We start from the raw sequence: 23673 nt of genomic DNA, 5'->3' as shown, positions 1-23673 counted from the left end.
CACCGTGTGTACCCGTATTCTTGCCTATGCAGGGACGATATTAAGATATGGTTAAGATACTATTTTTGGGCTTCTTCGAGGCATTCTACACCCTTTTAGCTGCTGTCTCTCTCTCTCTCGAATTCTCTCATTAGCCTCAGGATCAATATATCTTCAGAACGTGAAGCGTTTCCATTCAACATCTTTGTACACCTGAAATTATTTTACTGTTCCTGCTTCGTCTGCTTCGAATTCCGCTCGTGCCGCTTATTTCTGCCAACCTTGTTCCGATCAATAAAAATAGAGCGATAGTACTAAAGCAACGTAATGCTGCCCAACGAAAATTACGATCAACAGACGCACAGACGACTCAAATATAAAGAAGAAGCGACCTTGAATAGAAGGCATGCTCTACAACTCAGTGGGGCATATTGCCGCATCCATTCATGTATACAATACATCTTACTTAGGTATCTATTTCTAGACAGATAAATTCGAATTCTTACTAGATCTATTAGATTCGTATCCTAATAACTAACAAATGGCGACGATGAAGCTTGGGCCGATTCAACGAGTTAGAGTTTCAACTTCAGCTACTATCTTTGGCGGGTGATGGTACGAGCAAAACTACAAGCAGAACGTAGAGTATTAGCGTCAATCGATAGACTCGGTTTGACTAACAGCCGCTATGAGGCAGATAGTTGAAAAATCAATAAAACTTAAATAAGCCATCGCCTTAGAAGGTCAAAGAAATTCTACTTACTAATGATGTACGGAACAACGCAAAAGTTTATTTAACTACTTGGCATTGCCACCAGCTGTACCAGATATACTTTGCTTCTATTCTTTTGTTGTAGCGTTCCAAGAATATCTAAGCCATGCTAAATGATGTTAATCGGTGATACAGGATTCCATTGTGCTCATGTGCATTTTCGTTCGAAAGCTATCATAGGTAACATTTTTGCCTTACTACAACTTCATCGATAATTACGCCTCGGTAAAAACGACGTGCCGCAGTCCTAACAGATCAGTGGATTTACACGTACCAAATGTAAACAGATGCCCCTCACTATTGACGTAGGCAGAATGGTATGCCCCAGCCGAAATGCCCAAAGCCTTTCCTTCGGTCTTTAGCTGCACCGGCAGTTTCCGTTGTTTCTTTCTGCCGAGTCCGAGCTGGCCGTGTTCGCTGGAACCCCACAGGTAGACGATGCCTTTGGCACTCAATGCCATTGAATGGTCAGCGCCGGCGGCAAGAGCTTTTATCTGAAGTAAACGTACACATGGTGGGGTATCGGTGAGATTCTCCGTTTTGTGGACTCGTTAGGAATGCGAGAGGCACCTACAGGTATTCAAACTAATTAGCTCTGTTCGCCATATTGCGCCATTGCCCTATGGATAAACTCATAGCGTTGCATACGAAAAGCACAATTTATCATAGCTCATTTTGTATATACTCCCACACTTAGCGCATCAATAGTCTTACATTTACATTCAGTTACCACATTGGGCAATGTCAAGAATATCTTACAAGTCTTATATACATATCTGAGTACAGTACATAAGACTTCTATGATATTCTTCTAAGAAATTCAAAATGGTCGTAAGCAGATTTGTAGCTAGCGGGAGGGGGAGCGATGGGCCCGTTTGCGAATAACCGCCCTTAGAGGATCATCCAAGGGATTTTTCGAGAGTAACCTCTAGTTATATTCAACTTTTACGGATGGATCATTTTTTAATACAAATTCGTTGCTTCGACAAAAATCTGCCGATGCTTCTGAACGACAGAGTAATAATATTTAGCCTTTTGCTGGTGCGACCTATCGCACAAAAATGAACCTACAAATATATGCTATTGTTTGCGTTCGCTCCTAATGTAAGTTCTCTACCGCTGTTTTGATTATTTGCTAAAGTTAGTTGAGTTCAAAACACTTGCTAGGTGCTTCAGTATGGACGACCTCCCAGATATGGGTGTACGTTCGTGCGCGTACGTGTCTGCGTACATCTGCGTCGGGTCCGGCAGTATTATTGTAGTATGTCGTCTTGGCCGGTCGTATCGTGCTACCCTAACCGCAGTGGCGGCTGTCATAGATGGCAAAATTTGTTCGATTGCGTCGATCTTTCTTTAATAAACTTCTGTTAAAAGTAATCATTTCGGGTCAGGTAAGAAGCGGGTAGCCATTATCGTTCGATGATGACTGTTTGCATTAACTGAGTATTCGCAAAACAAGTACGATAATTTTAAATAATTATCCTGTATGATCTTATGCATTGGCTAAAAGTCCTGCCTGACTAATTTTATTAATTATACAGGCAATTTTAATTAAGTAATTCCCTTTTGAGTTACGTTCCCAATTGCGGGATAATTAGATCGTAGCTGTAAATGGTACCCGAATATGCGTGTACAATAAATCAAATATTGTTATCGAGGACTGTACCGTTTGACGCCTGTTAATAACGGGACATAACTTCACCTACCATTGACATGGTGAAACAGCTTGTCTGATGAAGCCTATCTATGCACGACGGTAGGAATTGTTTAGACTAAGATTTTCTCGCTTAAAACAGATGAAGGAGGTGGGCTGTTAGAGCTATCCGATAGTCTTCTTGAAAACCATCATGCTCCCAATATATCTTTCTTGTATCTATGTACAGACCTGTACACCAGCGAGCGCCGATACCAACTGCGGTTCGGCATGATAAGCAGCCGAGGACTTCACTCCCAACTGATGCTCCGAATTGATTCCAAAAGCGTAGACATTCTTCTCATCTGTAGCTATTAACGTATGCGATCGGCCGCACGCCACCAAGATGGCGCGCTTGTCTTTCAGCGCTGAAATTTCACGTTGAAAACAAAGTAATCACCAATAAGCACACAGATAATTTTACGTATAAATGATGACCGAATAGTAAATTGTAGCGGAAAATCAATTTGAAATATATAGAACAGATGTGTTGTTATTGTCCTCCTATTAACAAGCAACAAAATCATCCAACACGCCTATAGTTTTGTGTGGGCTCACGCAAGATATCCATCGGAAAATTATGGTCTAAAATATCGCAAAAAGTGTACCAGAAAAAGCTTACGAGTTTCGAAATGCCTTTTTAAGAAGCAAGCCTTAAGAATAGTGGTACACTAAAGAGTTCACTTTCAGCCGCAGCCCGATATGCGCCTCGAGCTCGTCGACCCATAATGGTTCCATAGGTTCTCTAATAGAATCCTCTGTTTACGAAATAAATACGAAGACTCGGGTGAGAAACCAGCCTGCGTATCTTCGTTGCAACTTATAGCAACGTGCGACGATTACCGGTTATATATGTATCGCTTGCAGAGCGACTTCACCAGAGCAGTTATTCATTCCGAACGTGTCCTGCAGATTTAAAACATTCTTGTCTACTATCGATAAGATTCATCGTTTTCGAAGCCAGACCTATATACAGTGATTCGTGATTTTCCTTCATATAGATAATTATATTAGAGACGACGAATATGGCAGGTCGCCATCTTCAATGTAGCAATGGGAGTATGCGGAAAACGCCTTATAGCTTCACGGTCAACACTCAAATTTTGTAGGGCAACTTATTTGCGTGCAAGAGGCGATCTTGATATCGAAGTCTACTTCGATCACTCTGCGTCACTTGACATAATTAACAGGAGCCCATTGAACACTCCTCAATCTAACCCAGATGATTCTTTCGGTCTACATGAATTTCGACCCAGAATCATGCATCAATAATAGTATTTCTTTGTTCTAGATGTTTTGTTATCCGTTACATTGCTATTGGACGATCGATAGCAACGTTCTATGGTATATCAATAGTTCTAAACCTTCATTAGGCTTCATTCGAGCCAAATTGACATTTGGCGCTTGGTGGAGACTTCGTGGGGAACACGTTAGCGGAATACGGTTAGGCATTGAGACGTGCGCCACGTGAATCATGGATCTAAATTCGTGCCAACTGCGGCCCGAGCTTTTCATGTTTTGCTAAAATGGAACCTCATTTTACCTATGGGGTCCGCGTACAGACTGTAGCTCGTGGGTAGAACTAGGGCACGAGCATTTGTCTAGCCATACTGTGGTCCGCATGAAAGCGAGCGTGATAAGTTCTATTCATTTCAGCAGTAGCACTATTAAAAGTCTAAATTATAACTGATGATAATATTAGAAATTGAAATTAGCATCAGTCTGCAGCCGTTAGTATGCTTAAACACAAACGTAATCATTCATCTCTGTTGTAGAAAAATAGCCAGCTAGCCCAATGCCCTACCAACTGTTTAATTCTGGGTAGAAATTCCTTAGATAAACGTAGCACTGCGTAAGTACACGAATCTGTGCCTGTAAAGGTACACTGGTAACGTGTTCGACTACCGAACACAAGGATGCGCGGTGATCGGAGTTCCGTAAGCAAGTTGTGGCTCATGTTGGAAGGAGCCAACCATGGAAATGGATGCTTAACGGATGTAAAACTCTAGATAGTTATTTTATATACACAAACTTGGCGGAAAATCAAGTTATCATAAAATTTATATGCTCTATCCAAGCACAGCGTATCTTAATCAGGAATATCTTGTCTATAAGCGACTGCCTGACCATGATTTATTAGCAATGACAAATGGTTTATCGGTATCCTGCGTTACTAGACGAGGTCAAGACATTCTCGCTTCAATCCTGCCTAATTAAACATAGTCATAACTAGAACTAGAACTAGATACGATGCGCCTGCTTAGCCGCAAAGCATGTGTCATCAAGTCTTCGCCAGCCAGCCAGTCAGCCAGCCAGCCAGCCAGCCAGCCCACTCGTTGGCTTTTGAGACAATGAGAAGAACGTTAAAAAACAGTACAAAATATCTGCTTTCGAAAACCGTCCGAATTTCGGCGCTATTCAAAACATACCGTTGCTAGAGGCCTCTCAGCTCCCTCAGGCTTTCCTAATGAAACTTCGGTCTATCTTACTTTTCCTTTCCCATAACTCCACCGTCAAATTTTTCTTTTCAAAACCTATCGCTAAAGCATATAGTCTAAACATGTCTCAGTAGAGTCGATAGTATAATCTTACCACTTGACCTTCCGGCCCAAATAGTTTTAGTCTGCTGCAGTCGCCCTATTTTGTTTTGCCTAGTAGTAATAGTGGCTGGCCTTGATTCAACAGTGGGCATACACTACTTGCTAGGCTACTGCTGCTGCTGCTGCTGCTTCTGCTGTCGTGCAGGCTGATGGCTTAAGAAAACCAGAAACGGCACGAGAGTTGCACTAAGTGTAGAGGATTGTCATTAAGGACAAAATTCGAGAGTGGGTCGAAACGGCCGCGCCTGTAGCGGCGGACACGAACTTGCCACACCGTGGCGACACCGGCAGGAGCCTCGCAACATACTTTTAGGGAAAGAAAATGAGCGAGCGGCGGAAGAGGGGGACAATCTGGACACTGGGTGACAGTGAGTGCTTTCTGCGTCTCGCGATAGCAAATACGTAACTCTGCTCATGCATAGCACATGAAGCTGGAGAGCCCGTGACACCGAAAAGAAAGAAAACTAGACTGAATTACGTTTTGTGGATCTCTTTCATCTTTTTGAGTACTATATAAAGCAATACGATGTAAGAACAACAGAAAAATTTCAAGAAATATGGTTTCATGTCGATTTGTTTCGAACATTGCTTGGGGGGTTCTTATGCGCATCTATTTGATACCTAATTAAGCTGGTTGGCGCCAAAATTTAAAAAAAAAAAACGGAAAAAGGGGGGACAGTTTAATGTTGCGTAAATGAAAAGTTAGCACTAATCATTTTGGAGGGAGGCGGGGCCGTGACGCGTCGCAGCCAATGAGGATAAAGATTACTTCCCATTTAGGCAGTTGACACAAAGAGCCAGGGAAAATAACTGTAAAGCCAAAAAGTGTTGAAAAGCTCATTGCTACATTCGCCGGCATTCCGATTTATATAATTTCTATGGTTCACTACAATCACATAGCTCTACACAATAGGGAATAGTTGAGGTTATAGAGTAACAGACGGCCGATATTCATACCTTTGATACATCTGGGATTAACTAGCGGTTTCGTATGTGACTGGCCGAGCTGCCCATAATCGTTGGAGCCGAACGAGAACGCGCGACCGGACGCCGTGATAAATACCGAATGCTGATCTCCGCAGGCGACGCTGATCACCACGTCGTTCTTTACCCAGAACGTTCCGGGAAGGTTGTCACTGAACTTGCTTTTGCCGAACGTGAAAACTGCCCCTAACTCTGTAATTATTAAAAAGTTCATTTTGCAACTTTAAGCATTCTGTGTTAATTTCAGTTAGTTAAGAATAAAACAAGTTATCTACTATTCTGATTTGCTGATTATTTTGGCCACTATGCATAATTTAATGAAAATTATCGAACATTGCGACCAATCTCGTATTCCCAAGAATTATATATATCATCTGATGAAGCCATAAATATTATGTATTAATCAAGCGCCGATCGTGCTTAAAACAGTTACGAGTTATCAATATGTGTCGTATGTATATACCTTCACTCTTATCAAAATTGATTCATTTCACTTCGGCCTTTTCGCCGCAAGATATTTTCCAGCTTTGCCGAATACAAAAAAGACACTGACGAATAGGTCACTATCTTAAAAGCTATTCCCCCGGAAGCTTTTATCGTGGACATCGAAGCTGACGAAATACGTAATATTCCATCTGTTCATCATATTGTGTTGTGCCTGATGACGCTTTCATGATGTAGCACGTGACTGGCTGATCGGCTACCCTCGGAGGGCTTTGTTGTCACTAGTGGTTGTATTGCGTGACTAGTCGAACCCCACCGTCGCTTCAGCGGGCCAAGGCTTGCAGGGAATGCCCCAACTCGAACAGAAAAAACTTTGTGATCCCATTACTGCTTTAAACGGCTTCCTCGGCCAACAAGATCGATCTATACTGCCTCATGGCATGCGTCAGCGTAAAGCAACAGAAATCGAACTGCTTGAAGCACACTGAGGGCAAATCACTACGTCTCCACGCCAAATGTTCGTCTTTAAAATGCCCCGTTTAAAATATTGGCGCTGCTGTGGTGCATAAGAATGCCCAATACGACTACCCACAATAATGTAAAAAAGCAGTACGGTGCAGCGGAACAGAAAATTGGTCAAATAGAGTTTGTTGCGACGATGAAATTCGTAAATGGGCGTAGTCCAGACCCCTGTAACAGATAGCAGGATAACGATGTTCAATGAGGTCACTACGCTGTACAAATTCGTTGGACGGACGAACAGCTTCTCCAAATCAAGTTCACGTAAAGCCTGTGCGTGACGGCCACAAAGTACGGAATATCTGTGTCGATTTGATACACTAACAGACTTGTTGAATGGACGCAGATAAACCTGTGCTTCTTGGAACCTAATAAGGTTCGCAAAATAACCGAGTGAGAGCAGCCTGCATAATATTGTTTAATCAACTTCATTACAAAGAACCCCTCGGTAACAATCAACCCTTCGCGTTTCGAGTTTTACGTCCGGTATCGCCTTTGGGCATTTCATCAGCACGAAACAATCTGTCTATCGTCGAAGCTAGGTTACAACGGTGTATACAAGTACAATTGAAAAATCCTAGGTAAATGTTCATCGATAATTATTTTCGTTATGAACCGCGCTGAAATCGACTCTCTGCGGTCTACAAAGGGTAACTACCAGTAGTCGACTGAGGCTGCGGTCGTGGTCAGTCAAGATGACACCTTACTCATTTAAATGCCGCAACTGTTTGAGATCATAGAAAATTATCTTAAAGATAAATTTTCTAGTATGTTTCTACCGGCTTTCAATTGTTCTCACCATAAAATAGGACATCGCAGCTCAGATGCAATGAATGGAAAACCTATGTATACAGTAAAGCTACGTTTTCGTTAGGTATCGAAGAGAACGGATAACGTTTATGGTAGATACTAGGTACAACTAGGGATCGAGCGCAGCGACATCGTATAATCCGGAAGTGACATATATTGCCTGTTACCATTGGACATATTCAAAGAACTCAAGTTCTATAAGTACTGCATAGCTCAAAGGTTAAACGCGTGATAGCGCTCCGGGCTAACGTAATTAGGATTCAAATGTTGTGCTGATCTGAACCTGGCTGACGCCTTTTCCAAGACTCTTAACCCTTTGCAGTTTATAGCAAACAAGCAGTTTTGAGTTACGATAAGGTAAATCAAGCACCATATAGCTATCGGTCTGAGCGAACGCGTAAGATCTGTTTCGAAGCCGGCATTACAGGAAGACTCGTGCAGCCTTTCGCAGCTATCTATTCCAGTAACGTAAACAGCATTTCGAGACATTATGCGTTGCTTTTGACCGTACTTTTTCGTTTCTCTATAATAAGACGACTTATTTGAAGCTGTACACTTGTTCACCGCTGTGCTGCCGTACGTATTATAGTTGCTAAACGGTCAAGCATTGTTGACGCCACCGTCACGTCAAACGTAACAGGGGAGCAGTGCTTTCAGTATGCTCGATTAATGCCTTAGCTACTACTAATCTATATGGATTACATCTGAGGTACTCTCATTAAAATCTGCAGGTGTTAGTCCAGTTGAAAGTCCTACAAAGGCTGGGATTTGCTACCTGGAGCGACCAGACTGTCGCACGGTCTCGTAGATGATTATTTAAGGCGGCTGATTATCGTAGATAACCCGGCCATTCGGCGTATCCGCCTTTAAGTGTCTAGAAGGCTCAAAATATGATTGTTAAAACCGGACGCTCTGTATCTGTGTGGAGAAAAGCACACCAGGCAACGTAAACAAAAAAATCTCGATTTTTGCTACAGTATATCAGAGATTTACGATTCCCTTGCAATCGACAAAGATACCAGCTTTACGTAGCTGTTAAACGCAGGAATATTCGTAGATCCATGTCCGAAGCCTGCAAAGTTTTAGGTGATTATATTCCTTTTACGTTTAATTCATTGTGCCAGTAGGATCTGCTAGTGGGCGACACCGATGTTTTTAAATATTAGCGCGGTTTCAAGGTTTCGTACATTCATTGTGTCTGCAAAACATTTTCCATCAAACTAAGTGTTCGTCTGATTTGATTTAAACTCAATAATAATGCAGTTACCATGTTTGATCTAGTGGCATTGACTTCCCTCAATGTCACTCCGCAGTCCAGAACCTTTTCAATGGCATCTTATTGGAATAATACTTTTTTCAATATATACAGCTCATATAGAAGGCGTCTGCCTTATATATATATATATATATATATATCCATCGTTAATGCGTGGCATAAAAAATGACGTCCAATATATTTGTTATGAGAGCTCAGTTTGTCAAATATTCTTGTAGTGTTATTTTGACTTCTTGTCGGATGTCTCACGTCTGCACGATCCGTTATGACTCGGCTGTTGCTTCTTTTCTGGGCTAGGCATGCAGGCTATTGCTGGTGCTATGCCGATGCCGTGTGAGGTGACCCCATTCCCTGAAAGTTCGGATAACACCCCTCATCCCCCTGGGTCCGCATGATTATTACCACAATTAGGGCAACTGAAGCGACGTGTGGCTCACCGGTACCCTAGTAGTACATAATTATAGCGTATTTTTGCTTGTGACAAACGTCTTCTGTCTTTATATAGTCGGTTTTATGTTAGTATTTCGTATTATGGTACTTCGGTACAGCTGTACGAGGGAATAGCATAATCACAGAAACGCTTTGTAACAAATGGCGGTGTTCGGAACGGCGTGGGCCACAGACTGATACACGCGGCTGTATTAGCTTCATGGTAATATTCATTTTCCCGGCGACTCTAGTATACGCAAGGCTAGCTTCGGGAGGAGCAAGGATTCTTAAAAAATACGTTGTTGCATAAAAAGCAGCCTCTTTGCAACCGTGTAGTATCTATATAGCCATATTTTGGCTACGTCTCTTTAGGGTTTGTTGTTTAGCACTGCCATCGCCATGTTCATGGTCCAGTAGCGTTTCCTTCGTCCCCGATTCCGTCATGCAGAAAACTAACAACCCGCGCCACTGCTGTCGGTCAGCGCGCGTTACTCGATCAGAATAAGATGTGCTCAGGTTTGGCTCTTCGCACACAGTCGGCATCTGTTGATAAACGGCCAACAGGCTATTTGCTACCGGCCACAATGTCATTAGCGGTGCGCTCACGAAACGGCGACTACGGCAAAAAACGCTTCCATGAAACACTTTTATGCAAAAGGCCCCCTAAGTCCATATAATTCCATTTATAGGTATATGCGAAATGCGGCATCTAAACTGAAACACGCTTTGACAAGCTAGTTGTCGTTAAGGGCATGCGTTCATCCGTTACTCCTGGTCGTAGACAAAAGCAATTATTTTTAGCATAAGACAACAAACCTGTCATATCGAACAAAAGCGCAGAACTTGAGCGAAAATTAGTAATTATCCAATCTTTACATATAGTATGTACTTCACTAATACTAACAACCTTCTTTTATTCAAAATCGGCGCTTTATGTCATTCAAAGTTTCGATGACATTTCGGAAAAATCCGAGGGTGGCTTTCGTGGGGCAAACCGCAAGATCCACGATATAGAGCTTAGACTTGAAGGGACTGAAAATGTATTCAAATGGCTCCAGAAATGTATTGCCGTTTCACAGGTAATATCAGTTTCTAATTAGACTGTCTAAATTAGCGGTTAGACCTTCTGTACCGTTTGATCTTTTGGCCGTTTCGAGGCTTTCCATTTTTGCGATTTTCGGCCAGCTGCTAAGCTAGAATTCAATTCCCTTCAAATCTCTTGCAGGTAGCGTATCCGCGTGACATTGTGCCGCGTTTAGCCCTATCTGTACGATTTAGGCCTCAAATTGAACCTGGTTGCTAGAAGTGACGCCTCTAGCACGTGCAAACAGTTTCTTAGGAATATTTGTTTCTATTAGGGTAGTCTTAGAGATAGGATACAAGAAAGAGTCAACTGAATGGCGTTGACTCTGTAGATTAGTTAAAACGAAACCCAACGTAGTCAAGAGTAGGGCTTTTTGTGCAGGACGACCTAGATAAACATCGCTAGAATGGGAACTGCCAAAGAGAAATTTGCCGGAATCAGCTTGACAATGCAGTGCAGATCTATGAGTGGATCTGACGTATGGAAAACAAATTATTTGCTTTCATTTTCGAAGAAAATACCTCATTTTAAGAACATTGCATTGGTAGCACCAGCAACAACTTAAGTTAATAAAACTGACAGTTCCATAATCGTCGACCGCTATTGGAACGGCTAGGATGGATTCCGCCGCTCGGTATCAATTCAAGTTAGCTAATATAATTTCGGCTTATGTCGTGCTCTTTATGTATAACAGCACTAAACGCAGCGACCCCTTCGGACAACGTCGACTTTTTTTACACTGGTACCTCAACCCGTAACGTACTTTACCATCACGGATATGTCATTATTTCATAAATGTGCGCACTAACATAGATACATGCGTGCGGTGCCCATTGTTGGTAATTGTGGAAGAGTGTAACAGCAGTGGTCGACAAATTCTGCAGTGTCCGTCTTCGTCGAGCAGATCCTATCGATCTAGTCCTAACAATGTCCTGTGTGCATCGTGGACAAACTGCTACTTGTGTGCTATGTGCAAAAAACAAACGTGTTGTCATGTTATCAAAACTGTCCTATATATTCAGCTGTCACTCATATTTTGCAGTGGTGTCCTCTTTTAATTTTGGCACATTTTATCGGTCTGTCTTTTCTTTAAACCCATTAATAGAAATGGAAGGTGCTTTAGCCAGCCAGCCAGCCAGCCAGCCAGCTAGCCTGGACCTGCCGGCAGCAGTTAGTTGATGTGTCGAAATCGTTCGATGTTCGACGGCATTTTACCAGGCCATAAGCCAATATTCTACATCCGGAATATCATTCTAGATCATGTTGATCACGATGATGACGACAACGGCGCCGATGCTGCTGCAGATGTTGATCTATCTACCGCAAGAGGTAAATCGGGTTGTTATTGGCGCTGTTGGTACTGCTATTGCTTGACGTAAACTTATATGGCCATTTACTTTTTCAGGTGTTGCCTGTCCGTCCTGCCCGCTGATGGTCGGCTGCTATAGCTTCTGGAGCTGCTCCTTTTGCCATTGCTACCAACGCTAGTTCTACTACTCCTGCTAGGATCATTTCGGCTACAAGTGCCAGGGCAGGCCACAATGCTTCAAGCGTTCTTACGATCGCCATTATTACTCTAATATAATTCAGCATTCACACTACTATTCTAAACCGAGTTTCGCTACGATTCAACTTCTTTTGTGCTTCTGGACCAACACCGGCACATCGATACATGTGTCATACGTAATATAAACACTTTTTATAAAAGGAACTACATCAGTGTCTTTGCATTGGCGCTGATCTGGTCTGGCTGGGCTGGCCTGGCCTGCTAACACTATATAGCTTGTCTGATTTGTTCAAACGCTTGAAAATCTCTGTGCGGAGTTTGTGTATTTTTGTCATTGTCATCGTCCCGCTGCATTAACAAAAGTCGCTTATGAACAACAGCGGTGCTACACGCGGACTTTACGCAACAATCGCGATACTGATCCAGTACAGACCGACAAAGTTCAACGCTAAAACGGCTTTCGGTCGCAGCACAACGTATCAACTGCAATGTACAACTGCTACATCTGCAAATAGTTACGTTATTTGAACAAATCGCTTACAGAAATAATCTGCGTCCGATTTTTATGGTCACCGCAGGTCGTATATAGGTGATGAGTAGCTATTTCCGCCCTAAATAAGAAGCACCTTAGACGAGTGGCAAAACGGGAACATGGAAAATACGTGTTAGAAGCTAACAAGTAGTTTTTCGCCTGCACGACCTCAACAACCTGTTACAGTTATTACATGATTCATTTAATATCATCCCAAATTATTATTAACATAACCTCACTTTATTTGCTTGGGTATGACGCGCTAAGTGTACGTCTATTCGAAATCTAAAACTAAACTTATTATTTTCGCTCTTTTTTTTAACGCGTTTTCATAAACGCGAAGAGAAAAACGCACGAAATAAGAATGAACTGATACGACGGCGTGTATAACGCTCTTTAAGCTTCAAAGTATACTACGACTAATATTTATTCCTCTATCTCTCGTATTTTTTAAAAATTTTTCCAACCATCTTTCACGCGTTGCCTAGCCCTCTTAATTAGAAGCTCTTTAGCTTTGAACGGCTCTGTTAGGAATCTGCTGATCAAAAAGAACATGACGCTCAATGTATATTGGTAAACGGTATTCGCGACAATCGATGCCCGGAATGGATCTACACTCGTAGCTTGTAACGGGATTCAGGAAGATTTTCCGCCATCTAAGGTTGATTTCCGCTGAAAATGTCGTAACAACAAACAAACCTATAGTAACGGGACTTCAAACGGGATGCATTCGAATCGAGTTAATAACCCTTCGCTGTTATCGCTAACATATTGTTATTCCCTTCGTTCTCAATCACGAGCTTCCGTTCTCACCTTCTCCTCTCCAGAAGGTTAGGACGTCGCATCCTCTATTGGAAGGCGTTTTTCCATAAAGAAACTGAACTGGCAAGTTGTACAAGTCAACTCGCTAAGGAACAAACATCTGAGACAAAAACGAGCTCTGCCCAACTCATCAGATCACCAAATGCGCAGACGTCTGACTGACTGCTCGTTGCCTCTGCAGGCGTCCAGCTGGACCTATGAGCGGCTGATGCCGCTTCTGCTGTTATCATGCCAGACGTAGGTAGCAGTAATGCGAGAAGGAAGACAAGGAGAAATAGCAGACGAACGCACTATTCGTGTGTGAGTGCGTTGTTAGCAGACGAGTTTTATACAGAATATGTGTCCATGCCAAGTAGCCAGACTCTGCCAGCGAAGCCATCCTGCCGATTTCCATTGCAGAGAACGTTTGTGTCTGTGTGTACGAGTGCGATCTATGAAAAAGGGCCTTACTGGCGAAGTGGACGAAAAAGCTGCAAAAGCGCAGGACGAAGTAAACATAGAACGAGAAGGAAAATACCCTGCGATCTGCTAGAAGAATACCTGCGCAGACAGCAGTATGGCATGGCCTAAAAACAGTAGGGCTATGATCGCTGCTAGCAGCTGTAAGCTGTATCCTGCTATTAGAGGGTAGTAACGAGCCGTAGTAGGTTAACGTCTTAACTCTCATCATTTTTCCCGTTCTCTTCGCCACTGAGTGTATAGTGAAGCTAGCCGGCCATAGTAACCTTCCTACGAGTTTAAATCCCGCGGGCTGCGACGGAAAAACAGACGGAGATAGAAAGGGGTAGACTGAGGGACAACGGGTTCCGTTTAGTTCACTTAAGGACAATGACTCGGGCATTTGCGCTGAAGTTCTTAGGAAGCTAACTATCACGACTACTGCTAGTAGTACCCGGCCATATAGCATTTCTAACAGCGGCTGCCAGGCACTAAACCAAATAGGCACACTAGCTGGCCGCAAACTGACAGTTAAAATACAAACCGATGCTTCGAAGAGTCCCCATAGAGAGCACTGCCAAATACACGCGAGGCAGCCTAGAAGCACATGTTTCGTAGGGCAGCACATCGTTTCATGTGTGCGACTCGACGTTTGGGCGCCCGCTAACAGTTCAGAATAGCCTGTGCATCACGGTGTCCGTATATTAATAGACAGATGACATTGTTGGAGCAGAACGACCGTTTAACAAAGGTGTTACCTTACTTTTCTTTTTTTTTTGACAATGCAAGCCTCTAAGCTTGCTTGATAAAGTTAGCAAGCACATGTGCAGGCAAACAGACGTATACAACGTACCTAGCGACGATGAAGACCGTTAAGTACGTTTAGGTTTTAGTCGAACAATTCTGCGTGATAGCTTAGTAGATAAAGTGTTTGCCTATTAATTCTAGAGACACGTTATGGCCTAGGTTCGAATTCGAACATCGACATACGATTCGTTTCGTGCTGGAAGCCAGTGGTGTGACCTGAATGCCGACGCTGACGCCGGACGTAGAGCTCCAAACATGGCTAATTAGACCCTTGCATGCATATAATTTTTCAAGTGTATTTAGTATCATTAGGCAGAGACCGTTCAAGTACCTAAGCCCATTTCGTGAACCTATAAATACGATAAACTGTGAAGTATAATACAAACACGTAATTCAGGTCGCATATCACCAGGTAGCAAAGGTGTTACAGAAAAAAAATATTAAACAACAGTAGCAATTGTATCGTTTATACAGTCATGTGACCATATTAACAATAGCCGATACCTGAACAATCGGTGAAACGATAGGACTTACTCTTTTCAAGCGATTATTTGACATAGCGAACTAAGACACGCGTATTGTTAAAATATAGGCGTCATAGGTAATCATCCTGAAGCAAACTGTGATCGATAAAAACAACAAAAGCCCTTCTGTCTTTCCGCTAATCTCATATCACACTTACGATGATAGACAAGAGAAAATATTACACACGTTTACTATAAGCGATTGAAACATCTGCTATCTCTACCATCGATACCCCGATGTCTACTTCTCTAATATACCACCTACGAGATTTGTGTGTAGGTAATCTTTCTGCATAAACAGTTATCACCCTAGGGACTAGGAGCACACCAGCATTATTTTAAACTTAATATTAACATATAAAATAAACACGCCATTGCTTAACTGCACTAATCGTAGTTGTCGTTCGAGCATTGTCGGTGATCCTACGCATGCTTTTGGCATGGCTTCCTTCCGGACGTCTTGCCCCTGGCTGGGGTCACCCATGAACGGGGTCGCATGTAGCGTTTCTTTGAGACTACTCATTTAACCGGCATCGCCTCCAGTATAGAGTGTGTGAAAAGCTGTTTGATAGACAGCCGTCTATGTGCATCGTGTACAGACACAAGCACGCGCTGACGTACCACCTATACATACTCGCATCTACATTCTGTCGTACCTAAAGACTCGTCATCTGTGCTGTCCGCGCAATACAAAACCACAACCGTATAAGACGCTGAAAAGTCCAAATTCCTCGTAGATTACAAAGACTACATCGATCATTTCCAAGATTAGCAGGACATGATTCCGAGCGAGTCATAACACAGGAACAGTACCGTTGAGAGCGCCTAGCGAGCGTCGAATCGTGCACCTTGTAGCTAAACATTTTTCAAGCCAAACTGCACGCAGGCTTACTGCACGGTTTTTTTCGGGCACAGCTGATGCCATTCATCATATTATCCTTTGTTACATTGTTGTTTTGATTATCGATGTCCTTCAAACAGTTGGTGCAGTGCTGTATTTCGCCAACTATAGGTTACTCAGTCCTTTTATTATTCCATGCCTACAAAGCGGGGCCCGCTTTTACCATTGACTAGCTTTCTTGTTCCGCGTGTTTTATATATCAATCGTGCCAGCTGACGATCGGCCACTACAAAGAAAGCGGCTAGATAAATTCGATCCCATTTCAACAGGGTGAATCACGCAAATACGAATATACCAAATCGCTTAGGTCACGGAAAAAATGACCACCAGGAACAATCAAGCGCTAAGTGGAAGGCTAACCACGCTATGGCCTTGCGCCGTAGACGCCATGCACGTTACTAAGCTGATGTTTAGATTGACTGTTGCTGACTTGCTTAGACTAGGCGGATAAATCTGAGGGAACGCGACCGATCGGTCGGTCGGTCGGTCGGTCGGCCGTTCGTAAAGTATAGGCCCCTATTCAAACACGGTTTGAACGAAGAAAAAGATCCAAGGTGAAGCATATTTATTATGCTTTTAATCATTAAGTCTGTTAATAGGTGGAGTACAGTCCTCGTATAAATGCATATAAACGATTCGTCTGTTCGTTTACTATTTTGAGCTGTACAAGGAAACCTTCACTGAAAAGCGAGGATACAGTAGACAAAGCAGAGTAGTTGAAACGGCAGAACTGCTGTTAACGATGGACTCAGCAGCAGGGTATTAGCGAGGCTTAAATTAGACCTGCGCGCCATTAACGCATCACTAGGAACCTTACACTCGCTAGTCGTGCCTAATTTACCTGTCAACAAGGTACATAGGCTCTATCGAGTGGCATACAGTACAGTCAATAGCGAGCAATCTCTTGAAGCAAATCTCTATTACAGATCAATCTGTCTGTTTCTTTTTGTTGTAAGTAGACTAAATCAGTTGACGAGTAACGTTCTATTAGAGTTAAGCCGTATGAAGTTGGTCTATGAAACTCGTTCATTTAGTGCGTATGCCATCATGTACGAATAATTTATGTAGAACGCGCTTGTATAAACCGTGCAACGCACAGTTAGGCCATAGGCAGGGATTGAGTAGACCCATTTAGAAGATCAAGTTGATGACCGATTACTATTATGCATGAATATACAGTTAGACTGATAGCCTTTTTTTCATTATCATCGAGTACATCATTCACACGCTTAAATATTGCCATAGACTATTTCGCTTTTACAACTGCGCTCTATAAGGCCAACGCTAGTTTTCAAATGAGTTCATTCCCTCATTTTATTCCAGAGGCCCCGGTGTGGTGCTGCGGGATTAGCTCCGACAAATTAATCCAGTTGTCATTATGCGCAATACTTTTCTCTTTTTCTCATTTATAAAATGACCAAGGGCTTGAACGTACTACGTACATATACAAATATGTGTGTGGGAGTTGGATGAACGAATTCTGGGTCGAGAATTTTCGATGGGCGGAGCCATTGCACAGCGTGCCATTGTTCCCCCGGGGGTTAAGGCCATAGGCTGTAGCAGTAGTTGAGGCTACGAGGACTAGCAATTGGTCGGCTTGCCCTTTTCGATTTTCTGCGGAAACGGCTTATTGTGCTTGTTGGGTAAGCCAACTATGCCGCAGGAACTAAGCACAATTAACGGTCTCATTGCGTCCTGCTGCTCAAACGCCTAATCTCGGCCACAATTCTAAATGGCTCTACTAGCGACTGAGCGTCCGAGTATGACCTCGAAAAGTTTCAAACCTATTCATCTGAAACCGCGGGCTCACGTACGAGTCTTTTCCGTTCTGAAAAAGCACGTCTGATCTGATAACTGATCACAACCCGACAGGAACAGACCATCCGAGCTAATTAAAAGACAAACGTTTTTTTTTTTTTTTTTTTTCATATAAGTGTAGTTGGTGGTAGCAGATAACTTCTATCGTTTATGAATATCGAGTTCGTTCAAAAAAAGAAGTTTTTTTTTTAACTGTAGGTTGATCAACCGAAAATTAAAAGCTCGCAGAAGGACAACGAATAAATATGAGCGAGCTTCTAACACTTTTAGTTGCATCCGTTGCTCGAGTGTCTAGTTACGATGCGATAATGCTAAAAATAGCTAGACAACTAGGAGGGGAAATTTTCGTACTTAGCACTGAACTAGTTTCTCTAACTTTCTTTTTAGACCGTCCTCAAGATACGTACATATCAGGACTCTACAGCTGCGGCAAGTGAAAGTTGGCCGCTACTATAAGCCGTAACACACCCACGCCGCATTTGCTTCCGCTGATCTACACTGTTTAGAGTTCATCCTATTCGTATGGCTGCCCTTTAAGTATCAAGGGGCCCAAGAGTACCGGACGAGTTAGGGTGGAGCTCGTATGCTAAGTAAAATGATAGTGATAACCTGAGAAGAATATAAGACAGAATAGTTCGGCATAGCCGTTTAGAGACTACAACGATATCCATCCATAAGCGTCCATCAATCATCGCGTGACAATTCCCTCCTGCCAGAAGGGAGAGGTAGGAAGCAAGGTAGAGAGGGAAGAACGGAGGAAGGTAGGTAAGGAAGTACGAAAAGAAAGAAACAAGTGGCGTCCGTAAAAATCTTGGGGGACACTATCTATCCTATATAGTTGCGCCTACCCTAAGTCTATTTCAATGCAGATATACAATCAGCCGGCCACCGCGCAGGCATTTTAACAGTCCACGAATGTTAGAACTAACAATGGCAACGCACTCTGTGACAAACAGAAGTTCCTCACTTTGGTTGTCCTATCTAGGTACGTACATGTGTTGATGGCCAAATTGATGGACAAAATATTAGTTAGTCTCGTATAGGCCAAAAACTGTTATTCATTTTGAACTTCAGTAAATTTGCCTCAACCTCGAACATCACCGCGGCATTTTCTCTGTTTTGTGTAGTAAATGTTATTGTTCGATGTAGACAAAATCTTCAAGTGTATATATATCATTCATATCGCGCAAATTCAGGTTACAGATAAAGTGGACTATGGCAGTCAGATAGAGCACAGATGGTTTACGATATTGGCATACTGAAAGCAACAAGACACATAATAAGGTTCCCTGTACACGCTTGGCCAAGGACGACTTACATGGCCAACCGTTTAAAACAACAAGCTAGGCTAGAAATTCGTTAACAGCCTTTACAAATCATTAGTACTGAAAACGCAGTTCTTCAGTACAATGATACAATCTTCAGATTAAATGCTTTTCTCACTTGCTACGTGTGCATAATTATGGTAATGTAACAACACATACCAAAAAAAAAACCTAGCACCTTGATGAAATACCGCCAATGTAATTTGCTTCTTATACAATGTTGATAATAAAGACTAGGACGTACATCGAAGTAAAGATTTGTTGTTTTTTTCATACGGTGCAAACAGGGGCATCAAGATGTAACGCAACAACGTCAAAATAAACAGCCAGAAGACCGTACCCGCTTGTATAAACGGCGCTATAGGCATTCCCATCACTTCGCATAGTCGCTTCGGTAACGAGGCAAATTCGAATTTAGAGCTGTTGTTGTCCTTATGTTTGTTCGTGATCGGTTAGCCTATCAGACAATTCTCTGACCCCACTCTAGACGCTCGCATTGTTATTACTAGAAGTGGCATTGTTATGCACGCCCCTGTATAAGTTGCTTGGTGTCGTGAGAATAAAAAGGAATACGGCCTACTACGCTAAGCAGAGATCAATTCCCTTCACTTGACGAGCTTCAAGATCAGACATTTGATTATGAAGACAACCACACTGATATACTGATGCATCTCGGAAGCCGGTGGTAGTGTAATAATAATAGTAGTAATTATAATAACTGATGACAGAGCGGCAGGATGATATAGACCATCGCAGACTTCCCAAAATCGGGAATTTTTAACTAACTAAGCAACAACAGTATACGAATACGCTGAAAATAGTATATTTTCTTTGATCGAAGGTTCTCTTAGTGTAAAAGTCTTGATAGTAGTTGATAGTAATGTAATCTATGTACGGGTAGATGTGTGACGAGGGTCGTCATTCATGAAAGTTACAATTGAAATTACATGTACATTATGTCGATGAAATATCTGCCGTTATTATACAAGAGTCCTCATGATATGGCCGGCCATTTTCCCTATTTCTTAATTCTACAGGCGTGGAGTCTAAGCATGTAACATTCTAAGGGGTTAAAAAATAGGTGGCAGCATACTTAGTACTGTTCGTACTTAAAGAAAATATAACAATCGTCCGAGCCTGTCGTTAGCCGCTAGCTTTAGCCTTTACCCGTAGCCTATCTTCTCTGCACAAGTAATTCCAGGTTTTTGCTCGACTGCCATACATATCGAAAACGTTGCAAAATGAGAGGACTAATTTATCGGGGGCATAGCAATAAGAGAACGAAACAACACTGTTCGCTTGATCTCATTTGGTAATGAAAATTAGGTCATTGTGAAAGCTTTCAGGTGTAATTTTGTAACAGTCTTACAATGTACAGTATAAACGCGTATAAACATTTTTGACGTGGCCTGCCGTCGTAATTCTTGTTCATCAACTTGTTTATAGAGAAAAGACCGTTAGCTGAAAAGGCTTCGGCTCCCTGGTTCAGACTTCGCTAACTTCGTCGCTTAGATTCTCCGACGAAGCGTCGTTTTTAGTCACTAGCTGCAATAAGGATATCCTTGAATCGATGGACCCGTCAAACACAGTGGGCGATAGGACAACGCCTTATAGGGTACAACGGAGAAGAAAAACACGTTGCCGTCACGAATCGCTTTAACAATAGTCACCGGTCCATAGAAAACAGACACAAGGCGAGCGCATACAAGCGATAAAAACAGTACCAAAAACCTAGACTTGTACTAATCAGAGATCAATAACAGAGCTGAAATAAACCTAGACTTGTACTAATCAGAGATCAATAACAGAGCTGAAATTAAGTGAATCACTAAAACTGGAGTCAAAATGTTAGTACGCTTTCTCTAGTCTATCTATGATCTTTTGCCGCTGTAGTAGATGTCTGGGTACGAAAATACCTCGAAGATAACTTTGATATTATACTGGGACTTGAATAATCTTCCTATAAAGAATTGAAATTTTGAAAAAAAATTTATATAACTGTAGGATCAACCTTTAACAGATATAATGGATGGCAAAGTGCCTCTAACTGGAATTTTTGCATTTTGTCGCCTTGTCGTGCGATAGGACGTACCTACGGTTTTTTTTTACTAGATGCAGAGTTTTTTTTATAATCGCCTGCAATCGTTGGCAGTACCCGTCAGCGGTAATCAATGAACTAGGACCCATGAAGCTGTAGTAGATAGAATTTGCGCTAAGACCAACAAACAAACAAATACAACACAGTTTTACAGTTCAGGGTTACGTTCCGCCGATTTAATTATATATGGCCACCGACATTACCGTCTGCGATTATCGCTAAAGATTCGTGTTTCCATCACAAATTACGATTTGAACTCTTGTAACATGAAAGCCAGCACAAAGAAGCATCTCACCTTTGCTAAAATCATGCAACACCCATTTGTCTATTTTATCTTATTTCATTAAGTTAATTGAAGTAATTTATACAGGTAGTAATTTACATTCACTAACATCCGTGCACTTTGAGATGGGTCGGCTCCCACCTTCGCAGGAAGTCTTCTACGAGACTAGATTTCAGGCTCAAAATTTTCCGCCCGATTTTTCTTATAATAAATTGCACGCGATGTTTTCGGTTCTAGGATTTTCGCCGAATATAAGACTTATACCGTCTTCGCGACTGTAGTTCTAAGATGGAGTTCATACTCGTAAACTACTCGAATCTTCTTATTTTTTATGGTTTACCAAAACTGCCATTCAGTAAAGGCCCGAGAGACGATATGCGAGTGAGAAGACCCCGATATCGAAAAGTACAAGCGTATCTCCGATAGAAAAATGGCGTGTGATGTGTTAAGTATTCATATTTTGAGCTTTACCTATTGCACAGAATGAACGGACAAGTTCCGCCGGTCAGGACCAGTAAGGCTTTGTTTTGCACAGGCAGTAAGTGATGGACTAACGAATTATCGGCGCATTCACTCTACGCTACACAATACGATTTATACAAGATACAACCTACTAGGCGATACAGAGGTCAATTCTTAGGGCTGGCAAAGTCTGGAGGGCAATAGCAATTATGCCCAATGATGCATTTTTTCCGGATGCCAGCCAGACTTTGATTAGTCGATGTGCGCTATGCCACCGCATAGTGGAAATAGATAAGCTTTTAGCGCACCTAAAAGTTCGCAGCTTCATCTAGAAGGACTCAGCCATCACCCATACGAAGCCAATCGCAAGACAGAGCAGTTTTCATACATTTTTTATAGCCTCATCAAAAATATCCTACTCAATAATGCGCCGGATTAGAACCTCACATGGTTTGCACCCGACGGTCCGCGATAGATTTTCCATCCTCATTTTATGACGATGTGTGATATTTAGCATAGCCAGCACTTGTTCATCAACTAGTACTTACAAGTTACGCACACCACGTAACTTTATTCTTCTACTGTTGTGGCTGGGTTTCAAAATGGAGCCACCGTGATACTGCTGTGGTAATGTATTTAGTTATGAATCTTACGGGCAGGTAAGATCTTTTGGTATTGACAGCCAGCCAGCCAGCCAGCCATCTGAATATTACTATATTTATTATTTGCAAACGTAAAAACACGTCAATTTCCGTTTATGTTTTGAACGACTGCCCCACTATGTCTCCAATATACTGTTTTCCATCTAGATAAAAATACACAACTTCAAATTGAAGTGAAGTATAGGTCTATTGCCCATCCAGAGCTACCCTAATTCAATATACGTTCTCTCCAACCTTAGATTCTGTTTGAAAGATCCCCGCGTTGGTGACTAAAATTGTACCAACTACCCCTGAAGTTAGACCCGGATGTCTACGAACGACGTGCACATGTATCGAGGCATACGGGTACTATGAAACAATTAGTCTAGTAGCAGGAACCCGCATTATCGCTATAGCGATACATTTGCTTCGACTCGACCGAGATATTGCCATCTGTGGAAGCTAAAATAGCCGTACTTTTGTCTTTCTCTCTGACACTAATGGCAGCCCGTAAACTTGATTTACTGCGGCAGTAATCACTGCTCGCAATGAAGTTGGCGTGGGAGCACAGTTTCAACTAATATCAACAATGACTAATAGAGCAAATTGAATAATGTGTAAACCTGTTGAAAATGTGCACCTCTCTTAACCAAACACGGCAAAAAAGACCCCTAATAAGCGTTCAATATTTGAATAAAGAAAACATTGACGCGTATACCTACCAGTGGCAGGCACTGTGGAATCAAATCAGAGGCCTTGACGAAGGCCTCTAATACCCCGATCACCCATAATTAGAATAAAAGTAAACAGAGTATTTTACAAATGTATGAAATGCCATTTGAACAGGTGAAAGAAGCATTTGAGCTTAGTGAGACGTCGCTATTTTACGTAACATATCCTACAATTAGAGTGAATCTGTTCAAAA

General features: G+C 42.2%; 1 protein-coding gene across 4 annotated transcripts in view; it reads right to left on the bottom strand.

The window, feature by feature from the left end:
• The window catches only part of LOC111266872 (X-linked retinitis pigmentosa GTPase regulator), a 55976-nt gene that overhangs the window by 12003 nt on the left and 20300 nt on the right, over positions 1-23673 (bottom strand). For all 4 annotated transcript variants that reach the window (XR_015313575.1, XM_086971102.1, XM_086971101.1 and 1 more), the window contains 3 exons: positions 6002-6220; positions 2637-2812; positions 1026-1245 (listed from right to left, as the gene is read on the bottom strand). Coding sequence is in view for 3 of the 4 variants with exons in the window: in XM_086971102.1 (XP_086827228.1) it covers positions 1026-1245; positions 2637-2812; positions 6002-6220 (615 nt within the window). In the remaining variant the exon portion in view is untranslated. The remainder of the gene's footprint in view (positions 1-1025; positions 1246-2636; positions 2813-6001; positions 6221-23673) is intronic.

Source organism: Varroa jacobsoni, unplaced genomic scaffold, assembly GCF_002532875.2.
Source record: "Varroa jacobsoni isolate VJ856 unplaced genomic scaffold, vjacob_1.0 scaffold_1123, whole genome shotgun sequence".
In the NCBI taxonomy this organism is placed as follows: Eukaryota; Metazoa; Arthropoda; class Arachnida; order Mesostigmata; family Varroidae; genus Varroa; species Varroa jacobsoni.
Note: the sequence above shows the minus strand (reverse complement) of the source record. Positions and strands in the feature narration are given on the sequence as shown.